Source organism: Corvus brachyrhynchos, unplaced genomic scaffold (genome assembly GCF_000691975.1).
Source record: "Corvus brachyrhynchos isolate BGI_N302 unplaced genomic scaffold, ASM69197v1 scaffold94, whole genome shotgun sequence".
Lineage (NCBI taxonomy): Eukaryota > Metazoa > Chordata > Aves > Passeriformes > Corvidae > Corvus > Corvus brachyrhynchos.
In genome coordinates, this window is record NW_008238330.1 from 7234050 (window position 1) to 7247129 (window position 13080).

Consider the following 13080-nt stretch of genomic DNA (forward strand, 5'->3'; position numbering starts at 1 on the left):
CAAATAAAACTGAAAGAGAACAGGGAAATCACAATATTTGAATGTTATTAATCAAGGAAAGCTGCTTAAGCATGTAAGATAACTAGGTCTCCCTCCATTCTCCTGATAAAACTTCACTAATTTCTAGAGGTAATAGTAAGTGAGTTGGGTGTTTTGTGGCTTCATTTCTTTCCTACTGTTAGTGTTACTGTTTTCCCCAACTGATTTACATCTCTGCTTAGAGCAAGCATTCTTTCCCATGGTAAGAAGACAAAAACAAGGAAGAAAGAAACATCTAATATGACTCACAACCATTGCCAGCCTCAAATATTTATTCTTCCTTCAGGCATTGATTACACCACCCTACAGAACACTGTGCCACCTTCTGTAAAGTTATTTAAATCTGTCTCACCTCCTAGTTTCTTTTTCCTTCTTTTAATGCTTATTATCTGGAGGATCTCTTCCAGGCTGCTAGCACTAGGCCATGTTATCTTACCTTTAAAAAAATAAAAAATCTCATACTTCTTTTTTTTTTCCATAGCTCTAGCCCTTAATTTAAAGAGCCCAATTTGACACCGATTCCTCGCTGAAACAGCTCATTCTTTATTTATAAGTTTGCCTGAGTAACAATAGATGTTTTTCTGCCCATACTTACTAGCATGACCTCCACAGAGTCTACAGGACTGTCCTTGAACCCTGACCAAAGTTCTGCTCTAACACATGCCATGGATTCTGGCTTCCCATAGAGAGCACATGCATTACTATCAAAAATTATTTGGTATGACACTAAAACACCCTTGCTGCTTTGTCAATATATTAAAAAGGAAAAAAAATGCAACAAAACCAAACAACACTCTTCCCCAAATTGCTGATTATTTAAAACTGTTCCTGTTCTTTGAACTTGCTTTGCCTTCTACCATCGTCCAGAAGAAATCCAGGAAAAAGGACTGATTAGGTCCCCTCTTACTTCTACCATCCACAACCAAATCTTAACACATGCCAGCACTTGTAAACACGTATTTTCTGTTTTTCCCTGCTCTGGAAGTGAAGAGAATGGCTTCACTATTGGGTGAATTTGGCTTATGTTCAGAGATAAGACCAGACGATTTACAAGAAGTGCCAAGCTATTATAACAAGGAATCTCCATACCACCACTGCTCAGAAAGGCAGAGCAGTGCTCTAGGGAAGAAGAGGGCACCTGTGGCTGTGCACCTCATAAAGGGAAGCATTTTAGAGAATTTGTGTTCTCTGTAGCTCCCTGTGGTGTCTATAGCATGGCTTCTAGTGTTTTGTTTACTGAAGTCCACTGATCATCACAGAAGAGAAAACTACAGAGAAAAAAAAAAAATCCAGCCAAGATCAAAGACACCAGAAATCCTAGCAGATGAAAGCCTGTGCTTCCAATGCTGCTGACCGTGTGATGATAGTTCGCAGCTGAGGGGCCTGGAAAAGACAAAGTGGTCATAGGTCCTCCTGCAGAGAGCTACTGAAATCATCATGGACCTGGCTAGAACTGTAAGGTCCACCAATACATGTCCTTAAACTTCCAGCCATCTAGATCCCTTCTAGAGGACAAAAAGGAGGAAAATATGAAAGGCCAGAAGCAAACACAGTACAGCTGCAGTGTTCCTAAGACAATTTAGTAGATAGGATAATACCAAAAAAGCCTCCCATTCAGTAAGAAATGCTACATCACTTGCAGCTCCACTCAGCCAAAAATTATTCCTTCCCAATTACACCTATTCTTCCCTTCACTCTGAGACTTCATGACCCCACGGGATGAAGTCTGAAAAAATGAATACTTTGTATTCCTGAGTATTACCTGCACTTAGGTAAACAAGCAACACAAGGGAGAGAGGGGGAAACACAGGGAAGGTGTGGGAAAGCAAAAGGGTAAAGTAATAGGGAATAAGGTGAGAAAAAGAATTAAAGCAAAATCAGTGGGATGATTTGGAATAATCTCCTTTTACTCTAAGTGGTCAATCATTAACTCCATGGTGGCTTTGAAGGAAGAGGGCATGAGGACCTACATCAGCTGATGTACTATGCAGAAGTCCATCCCATAGCTCAGAGACTTGACTCCACCTATCCTCTGGAAATGGGGAGCAGAAAAATAAGGCACTGACAGGGCTGAAAGAAACTGATCAAATGTCCTGACTGAGTCAGTGGCCAAGCTGACATCTCCTTTTCCTGATCTCTGAAAGCAAGACTGCTGTTTCCTTATCTGACTCTAGAGGACATCCAAATGTACTTGATTTTCAAAGGGCCCAACTGCCTTCTGGAAAGGATAGGTTTAAGAACAGGCAGTAAATACAACTCCTTTACAGCAACTAATTCATTCATTGCAAATCGCCTCATGATCAGCCCAAAGCAAGATTGCAAGAAGGGGCTCACACTGTACAGAAGGATTATGGCAATTAAAAATATGCACACAAAGACTCAGTCCTGAACTAACTGCATTTCTGGGGTACACATCTGCTACATTTAAAAAATAAAATCACATCAAATGCACACACAACCACATTTGTATCCATGCAAGCAATATGCAATGTGCCTATGCTTACCCCTGCAAATGAAAAACAGCACCTCTCTTTCAAACACTGAAAAGCTCCTAGGGATAACCTTTCACAAATAAACAACCTGCTCTGCTCGGAGAGGGATTTTATAAAGAACAGAGATTACAATGGGCTTAATCATGATTAAACACTGATCTGGCTCAATCTACTCAAAAGCAGACAAAAGATAAATAAAAACCTCCAGCAGATGCATTTCATACTGGAAATTCTGGAACCTCAATTGACGTCATACTTTTTATGTTCTGATAATATCTGGAGGAAACAGTACACTGGATCAAGAAAACAAAAGCAAATTTTTAGTTAAAATTCTCTGTGTGCTGTGTAGAAAGAAGGTAGCTACAGCAGGGAACACACAGGGCAGCTCAGCATTTTACAAACCTGTTTTTGAATGCAGCTGAAATTGCACCAGCAGAGCGATGCCACGAAAAAGAAATGAGCACTCCCTTTTGCCCTCATCTCCTGTGTCTTACTCTGTAAAACTGTGCAACAGTAGTCACTGAATTTCTCCTCAGACAAAAGCTACTTCTGATCAATGGCAGGCATGTTAAATTTCTTTCAGTAAAATAATGCCACCTCATCATTATCATCCCAGTTGTGCTTCACTGATTCTTCATGCACAGTGTGAAAAGCCTGTGTGATGGAAAGGGGCTGTATTTAGCAAATATCTCCCAAATACAGACATCTGGTCTTTCCTATGGGTGAGGAAATCCGGGAAACTGATTCCACATCATGGGAGACAACTCTAGCTGTTAGTACTGCTGAGGGAGGTGGGAAAAGTCAAAACATGAGCACAGATTGTAGCGATTGTTTGCTTACAGTGCTAAGCTTTCCATTTAATGCAACAAGGTAAATATGAGGAAAGATAAATAGCTCTTTATATGGGGTGGGGGGAATCTACCTGGAGGAGTAGGCTGATCAGAGTTTTCTCATTCTATCATCTCCATCAGAAATTCCCAACGGAAGACCAAGTAAGGTTAGGCCAGCAGACAGAAGAGATCCCTTCCTGTACCGGCAAGGTACATTGCCGCCTGTCCTCATGTCCAGAGAATGTGCTCTGTGCTTCAGAGGCACCACGTGAAAGACTTGAAATCCCTCTTGATTTGTGACCTCCAAAATTTCTCCAGTGAAGGTGAAAATCTCCACATAGACAGTGCAAGCCTACTGATAATTACTTTGTTCTTTTCACTTTCTTTTCACTGACCTCTTGGACATAGCTCACATAAATTTGCCATCACTGTTACAGGGAGACCTTAACAGTGAAACTTATGTTACTTACACTGATTTTGAGGCTGCAAGTTATCATCAACTTCAAGAACATCATCTCTACACAAAATCAAAATTCTCACCCCAATTCCTATTGTCCTTCAGCCCACCTAGTGTGTCTCATGGCAGTCTAAATAGATCTCTTCCAACTTCAGGCAGAATAACCATCACTTTGCAGATGAATTCCACACTTAACAAACTGCAGATCAGAATCACAGATTTGCATTTATCAGATGAGAAGCCAACAAACTTCTCTGTCTATGGAGTCAAGTGGACAGTACTTTGTCATCCTGGGTAACAGCAGATGCATTTACTTTTTAATACACAAATAGCAAAATAATGGGCTACTGTTGCTTGTTCACAAAGCAGGCTTACCCTATAAAAAGCTGTCAGGGGATTATTAAATTGTACAAATTATTTAGCTTTCCTCTATAACCCACCTCTGAAGGAGAAATGAGCTCAAGAGCCCCTGTTAACACCTGAAAGATGCAGGAGGAAACACTTAGAATGCCAAGAATATTTTTATTTTTCTTGTAAGATGGATGACTCTTCCTGCACAATTTACTGGCATCAAGTACGAATAAGAACAATTGCTTTGGTGTACATGCTTGCCTATGGAAAAGGACTACAAATTTAAATGCTAAAACAGTAACCAAGGTGAAATGTCACCTGGCTAGGCAGTTCAACCTAATTACTTACGCAGATTTATTTTTAAACTATAAAAACAGCATGTTCCTTGGGAGAATTATTTTTTCCCCTTCCCCAAATAAATACAATTAACATTTGCCAAGTAGAATTCTTCTTCTGCAATTAAGGACTTGCCAAAATTAGATAAAGTAAAGTACTCAAAAAACACACTGGGGCAAGAGTGGCGCTGGAGTCTCTCCGAGAGCTGTGTTCCTGGAAGAGGAAGAGATGTTTCATACAGGACTCGGCACCAACGAGCCTGCGTGCCTGTGATACTTCTTTCTAAAGCCTGAGTGGCCTTGAACCCTTGTGGGGACGAGGCTGGCATGACTGGAAGCCCTCCCATGGCATCTCTCCATCTGTGTTCTTCCTGCCCTCGGCAAATGCCAGCAGCCCTTCTGAAGGGAAGGCATGTAAGTAACACAATCCCACAGCAGCAGGGCAAGCTCAGCAAGAGGACAGGGGGAAGCAAACACAACAGTTTGAAGGCTCAAGATAGGACAAAATACAGGTAAGCACGGGCTTGGTTTTAAGCCACCTGTAAGAGCACTCACGTGGAGCCTGTGCTGGAATGGGTCAGATTTGCTATGGCCAAAACAAACGCAAACAAGCCCACCTCTGACCCAGAATTTTCTCCAGGTAAAGGCTCTTGTTGTTCTTATGTGACCTGGTTCACTGAGATAAATTATTTTCCCATTCCTCCTAACAACAGCAAGCATGGTGCTGCGGCTCAGCTCCACATGCAGCACCCTGTCTGTGGTGCTTACAGGACGTGGCACCTCAGAAAAACAAACCAGCTCATTAGCAGCATCTGCGGGTCAGTCAAGCTTGTCCCAATCCAGGACGGGCTGTAATTAAACCCTGCCAATCATCCCTTCTGTCTTGGCAACCCCAGGCATAAATGCTGCCAAGTGTGGTAGATCTTTGGCTTAAAGGGCCATTTAGGCCCAATTTGCCAAAACACTGGGGTTTAGGAAATTAAGCAAATAGAGTCTTTGCACGGCACAAAGCTTCGCAAAGTGTGTTCAGTTCATTCTCAATAGCCAAGGTGGGAGAAACATTTAAAGACACTTAAATACCTAAGATAGAATGGCATGAAATGCTTTTGCAGAAAGCAAGACCCCAACAGTTCAAGCAAGTTCTCTCAGCCTGCTCCAACAGTCCACTGCCTTCATGTGCCTCACCTCACATTCTGCCTGTGTTATTTATGGCCAGAATAATTTTATGACACCGTCTCGAGGCCCTGGTTCTCAAGAGACTCGCTACACACGCACTCGATTTCAATGTGGTTTGATTTCATAGAGCTAATCTGCAGCCCCTAAGTCTGTTCAGGGGGGCACTGCTGTTCAGCAGCCAGCTGCTGCTCACTCTGGGATTCTATGCAAGTATCAAAAATATGTAAGAACACTTTGAAAGCTGGGCATCGAATTTTAGAAAGTTTCCAAAGTTCAAAACCATCTATGAAAGACTGAAAAGTGCCCTATAGGAAAAATAGTTCTAGGTTACCATGTCCACAGATGCTTTAAAGAAAATTTCCCCTCAAAAACCAGAAAAACCCGTCTTAGAATAAATATTAAAATATTATCATTTAATAATATTCTGTATTCCTGCGGTATAATGATGATAAATAATGGCTTAAGAATACAAAACTCAGCACAGTGTTCTTAAAACCTGAGTCTGCAAGCAGGCTGGACAAGGGAAGTCTGTGGGTTTCTTTCCCCTCCTGTACTTAAAAAATAAAGACAGCAAATTTCTTTGAACTTACATCATTCAAGCCCGTTATTTTCCATAGGGCTAAACTGGCCTTTTAAATTCTTTAAGCTTGGCATTGTATGAAAGCAGATATCAAATATTCAGAGAGCTCAATTTAGAAAGATCATTTTTCTGAGGCTGAGCCTTTCTGAAGAGCTTCCTGCAGCACTCCAGACAATGCCTCAAACAGCCACTCCCACCAGGCTGAGGTCACTTAACCTTGCCAGGCCATGTTTTTGGAGGCATCAGGCCAAAGGGAGGTACGGGTCCATTGGAAAGCTGGGAAATGTACAGGGTGTGAGGTGCCAGAGAATCCGACTGCTGCAAACGATGAAAATTTGCTAATATTAACCTGTTTTGCACAATGAGTGCTTGAGAGCCACGTCTTGTTCACTTGTGAAAAACTACAGTGTCACCCGTGTGGTCCTTTGTCACTGCCTTTCATCAAAATCTACTTCTTCATGTCAAAATCCGAGTTCACAAAAGCCAGTGAAGAGATGCCCCCTGAGAATTAACTGGGGTGTACAGAGAGCCTCTGTGAAATGCATCTCCGGTCAGTGGCAAAGCTCAAGGCTGAAGCACCCACTGCTGCTATATTTCGTTTTACTCACTATTTCTAGAGTACCCAGCAAATGCAGCTTGAACACAGAACTGCAGGACCTTCTCCTTCACATGTTCAAGGCAGGAGAAGGTTTGCTCCTTCCTCCCCAAGCCTTGCCACACCACTCGTAGCTACAGAGGGGCTGCTTGGGTCAGCACCAGCTCAGTGCCTACGCTAAGACAGCAGCTTTTCCAACAGGGCTTCAAATTCAGTTGTTTTATTTGCACCCTAACAAGTCTCTCATGCTGCCTCACAGCTGGATCCTTGCTCTTGCAGGTGAATGAGTTAGTGTAGGAAGTGAAGGGAAGCCACTGGTCCCAGCAGGGGCACTGGGAGTCCAGTCCTACCTGCCAGGCCAGAAGAATCATAATGCAAAAGAAATAAAAAATTTGGTTATTCATTCAGAAGAAGGCCATAACAGAATGGTCTGGGTTGGAAGGGGGCTTAAAAGATCATCCAGTTCCAACCCACCTGCCATGGTGCCAGGGACACCTTTCACTAGACCAGGTGGCTCAGAGCCCCATCCAACCTGGCCTTGAACACTTCCAAGGATGAGGCATCGACAGCTCTGAGGAACCTGTTCAAGTGTCTTCTCACCCTTGCGGTAAAGAATTTCTTCCATATATCTGACCTAACCCTGCTGTGCCTGCAATATCCTTGGCTAAAGAGCAACACTGGATTTTATTATTTACTGCTTATTATTAAGCATTGCTTACCCCAAGCTTGCTGTAAAATCAGAAAACACCAAAAGCACATGGTCAGCTTAGACAAAACATTGACCCTCTGCCTTCATGCACTATGGAGCTAGGAAGATGTCCTATTTTATGCCACATGATTTTCCATGAAGTTAGGAAGCACAACTAACACAGAGGGCTTTAAGAGCTTAAACACATTACAATAGTTGCATTAGATGTATTTTAAATACCTTTTCCAGTGCTTCTCTGTCAGCCAGCTCCTGCACAGCCAAAAGCTTGATACTGTAAGAAAAAACAGAGAGAAAAAGAGAACTAATCACTCCACTGCAAGCATTACAGAAATCGAAGTAAGAGCAGAATTGAAACTCACTTTTTATCTTCTTTCTTGACAAAAGAAATACAAGAAATGCTCAGGATAAAACACACCAAAGCGAGAGAGACAGTGTCACTTTGTTTGCTTTGAATTAGTCATCACAAGCAGATTTTTTGGTTTCCAAATTACAAGCACATCTGAATTTGTCTTACAGAGAAACTGCATTAATCATTACTTTTGTAATATCCCAAGTTAACACCAAAGGATCTTCTGAATGACAAACACAGAAGAATATTCTAGACATTTCTATCAGTTGTAGTCAGCTTTGTTCCTCAGTGTCAACAGGTTTCTACGAGTCCCAAAACAGCCATTCCCATGGATTTACAATGTTATATATGAGGTGCAGTAATTAAGACAACCCAGCTCAAGAAATTTGAGGGAGAGATGACAGAAATGTGCACCACTGTTTAAAAGTGGGGTAGAAAGATAATCCACAATTATTATTCTTGTAATGCCCTTTACTGCTCAGTCCCAAATTTCTTCACCTACTGAATCTTTCTTCTGCACACTGAATTTCATTCACTTCAACAAGGTTATGAGAGTTACTCAAGCAGGATTCTACACCTGTATTGCAACTCCACATGCTCACTTCCCTTACCCATCTTAAACCCAGTCACTTAATATATTATCCTTGGACTCCAGAGGATAATTTCCTTTACCCAGGGATACGAAAACATTTGCATGGCAGAAGAAGAATCAAATGATGCATATAAATATTGTTTAAGTTATTCTTACCACCCTGCACACAGACACAGTAAAAATCCAGTATAGTTAAAAGCTCATATTCAAGAAGGTGTGAATAGTCCACACAGAACTCTGCCAAAGGATATAACACAAAAAGTTTTATTAGCCTTTCAGAACCCCAGAGCAATATTGCATAACTCTTGAACATCCACTGGCACCTTATATGCTAATTATGTACATCCATCCTGCAACAGCAGCTGGCAAAGCACAGCTGTAGTCCTGTCCTTCTACGGCATTCCACTGCAGGTATTCACAGCCTAATCCCTAAACACCAATGTGCCTTCACTTTAACGGACTTCTAGCTTTCAGTGTCTTCAAGGCATCATAAAAAGCCTATATCCAATGAATTATAAAATAGCCACAGACAATATATTTCTAGTCTGTAGAGACTATTACTACTAAGACAGAGACGGTGGAGATGGTTCAGAAAACAGTGGGATAATCAGGAAAATGAAAAAGGTATTCCATTAAAGCCCAACCACTATGGTAGCAGGGGACATGTGATTTGGTGTTATGGTTTGGTAAACACACTAGGCTGCACACAAGCATTCAGCTGAACTGGAAGGCACCGAGGGAAAGTACAAAACCAACAATACCAAGGTATTTTTAATCATAATTTTCCTTGTAATTCAGCCAGCATGCAAAATAAAGATGGGATGGGCAACAAGCAAAGAAGGCACCTCCATTTAAAAAACACTGAAATACTGTGTCCAACTCAGAAGGAGCCTCAGCTGATGCACCTTGGAGAAGAATGTCCAACAACCCAGGCAGTATCAATGCAGCCACAGTCAAGATCTGTCTCTGAACTCAGGAGCCACCTCTTCATTTTGGATGACTCACCTCTGTTGCAGTGCACTTGAGAAAAACACGGGACAGGTGAGAGGGAGGTAGGCTAACACACACACGGATGCATTCAGGCTGCCCACAGCCAGCTGGGCTGCTGCAAGGGGGGCTTCAAGTCTGCGTGTACATGGGCTGCAGGTATGCAAATTACTTTTGTCTTTTTCTTTTTGAAGCTAGAGACTTTTTGATTACTTAATCAAATAAATCAAGGCTGCAGATGCTTCAAACAATTGACTGAGTTATTTCTAGAACATTATTTGTGAATTATCTGACACTCAATAGCTGCAGAAGAAAGATGCAGACTGCCCCAAAAGCAAGTACCACTTTCACTAAAGATCATCATCTCACTGTAAAAACCTTCCTTCCTTCCCATTTATACCTGTAAAGCCCCACAAGAAGTTTTTCAACTGGTGTGTGTTTATTTAAAACAAGTAATACAGTTACACAGAAGCAAGTAACAAAACAGGAAGCAGGAATCATTTATTTTATTTCATTATATTATGGAAATGCTGTACCCTTGTTCAGAGGTGAAGAATCCATACAAAGGGTTTGCATCTTGCAGAGATACTGCATATGCAGGGTCAGAATCAAATCTCAATTCAAAGTTGCTACATGATTTGCAGCAACACTGGTTTGATTCCTGGAGAGAAAAAGACTTCCTCTGCTCTTACAAATTGAGATATCAATGTTTGCCCAGTATTTTACTCTTTTCTCCTCAGGTGACACCTGAAAATACCTCAGGTATTTTTTCTTGGTTAAAAGGAATCCACAAGTGCAAGTATCAGCCTTTATACAACCAGCTGCAAGATCCTTCTTTCCTCAAAGCACCATCACAGATGCTGTCTCTGTCCACGGGATTACAGTCCACTACCTGGAACATTGTTCTTAATAACCAATTATTTACTGCTATTTCTTCTAGCAGTTCCAAGTAACATTAGTATGTGCTACTTGATGCAATGTCAGCCTGGAAATGCAGCTTCTTTCAAGGCTGCTGCTTTGGGCATTTGATGCTTCAAAAAGAAATGAGGCTGCTTATTTAGGCACTACATCAGCAATCTTAAAACCACTGAGAGCAGCTCATAACTTCATTTGCTGTTTGTAGCTTTTGTGTTCACCAAGGATTTCAGAGTAGATGGGAATACAGTCAGTAACTGAGGGGAGGAGTAGGGGGGAAGTAAGTCTCCAATAAAAAAAATCTCAAATTAAATGCAAATAGAGTTACCAAAAGCCAATGCTGGAGCACAAGCTCTTGCAGTCTACAATACACCACTTAAGTATCCTGTTTATATATACCCTTGGCATTATTTCTTTCATCTTCACCCGTGTTGTGCAAACACTAACTCATGAATAAAGTCATAGAAAAATCCTATTTCCCCAAGAAACCTTATGGCTCCTGAAGAGGTTGCTCTAACCTACCAGCTTTAAAATATACTGGTTAAGAAAGCTGTAATATGAGTAACCATACTGAAAATGGCTCTGCTCGAATCTGAAACTCTATTAAAAATACTCACTGACTGAATTACTTACATGATCTATTTAAACAAAGCTATTGAAATTAATATCCTGGAACCGCAGGCACACTCAAAATACTTGAAAACATGCAGTGATCAGGATGAAGGACTCTCCTCCAGCAATGAAAATACGCAAACATGATGTGCTGTCAAGGAAACACATGACTCCCTCTTTTTTTGGCCATGGGTGACGCACAGCATTCTTCTCTAAGGGAATTCCTTTTGGTTTCCAGAAGATTAGTCACAGTGCTGAGCAAACGCCTATAGCTACAGCACATTTCTACACCTCAGGGTATCATTGCAATCCTTTCCTCAAAGTCTTCCTACTTAAAAACAAGTAGCATTGGGTTTCTCTTTCTAATCCCACATACCCAGGAGTAATTTAAATCTTTGGCAGTCTTTTGCAACGCTGTGAACTTGCAGATAGGTCCCTTGCTGGCTGGTGCATTCCTGTTCACCATGAGCCATCATGACCGCGGTTAATTCGCGCTGAGCTTCACTTCCCAGCTTGAATTCATGTTGCCCACAAAATCCTATCTACTCTTGCAGTGGGGAATGTTGGGGTTTTCCTAAGAACCACTAGAGGGTCATCTGCCTGCAAACCAGTGAACCTATGGCTCTGCAGCAAGGCACATGGGATAGACCAAGACTGCCTCACAAGGCAGATCCCAGATCCATCCATGGAGAATGCACCTGAGGTCTTCACCTGAGGAAGAGAAGCTGCTTCCTCCAAAACTAGCTTGAAGGGTGCTTTAGGGGTAGAAAGGTTTTTAGAGTTACAGTCAGTTTCTGGACCACCCCTGCACAGAACTAGAACTGCAGCCACTATGGACACAGGTCACCTGGCTGCCATGAGCAAGAGAGAGGGTCCCCAGTGCAGAGCATTGATGAGCACAGTGACCTCTCTGCTGAGCTGAGCACAGCGTGGAACTGAGGCTTCCATTCAGTGCAGAACCCAGCAATTTTGAGGAAAAGAAGCAACCAGAGACTCAGTGAAGTGTTTAAGCCAACGCTTGGCCTCACAACGGTGTCCTACAAAAGCTCAATTACATACCTTTGCTCGAGGCCTGAGTTTTTCCAAAAACCTCATACTTTCTACCAGCCAGCGCATAAGCCTGAAGTTAACAACATTGAGAAATGCCATTTGACTTCTCTTGCTTTTCTGCCTCCTTCTTCAGCATACAGCTATACCAAATCTTGCTTCAGCTAGACTCAAAGACATTATTATAAATAGCCCATGCAAAAACCACTCAATCTCAAAGTTGTCATTTCAAACAACATTAAATAATTCCTTTCTCCCTCCCTTTTAGTCTACAAACTCTTCCTCTTTGTTCTTGAGATAAGATCCCACAAACATATTATGGCCCACAGGAAAGTATTATGGATCACTTACATATCTAAGAGTAGAGCGTGAGTGCGTGTAACTGAAGTGCTTAATGACAGACGCACGTGTGACTTAGTTAACAAAAAGAACAGGACAAAACCACTTGGGCCACCAAATTTGTACACCAAAACTGTATTTGCAAATCTGTCCAAACAGCCTTACTCATAAATCTATTCTGCTCTAAGAGATGGGCACAAAACATGAGAGTTGGACTAAAAAAAGAAAAAAAAAATGCAGCTGAGCTGTGCTAGTGGTACCTGGTACCTGGGAGGGAGCACTCCCCATCAGCTGCCTGCTGTCCCTATCCCTCATCTTGGTCTCCAGCTCTGCTGCTGAAATCAATGCTCATCACCCTTCACACTGCAGCCCATCTTTTTCCTTTGGCATTTTCTGGATGACAGAGTGAGTAACAATAAGGATGGGGAAGCTACCCACACGTGTATGTGTTCCCTGTGAGGGCTGTGGTGGTCCCCACTGCCTCAGCTGTCAACAGCCTGAGGGTAAGGGCTGTGATTAACTGTTTTCTAATTGTTTTAAGTATAGCCAGATGCTTAGGCATCAAGCACATGCTGCTTTGGGAAATACATGGAGAGTGGGGAAAGGTAACAGCCCAAAAATGACAAACATGGAAAAACCCAGATCTTGTGGCTTAAACAAATGTGGGAAGAGGTG

General features: G+C 42.0%; 1 protein-coding gene across 1 annotated transcript in view; it reads right to left on the bottom strand.

Moving 5' to 3' along the window:
- Window positions 1–13080, bottom strand: part of LOC103615851 (endonuclease/exonuclease/phosphatase family domain-containing protein 1) — a 52881-nt gene that overhangs the window by 21416 nt on the left and 18385 nt on the right. Inside the window, exon 3 of the mRNA XM_017734597.1 lies at window positions 7784–7835. Coding sequence (XP_017590086.1) covers window positions 7784–7835 — 52 coding nt within the window. The remainder of the gene's footprint in view (window positions 1–7783; window positions 7836–13080) is intronic.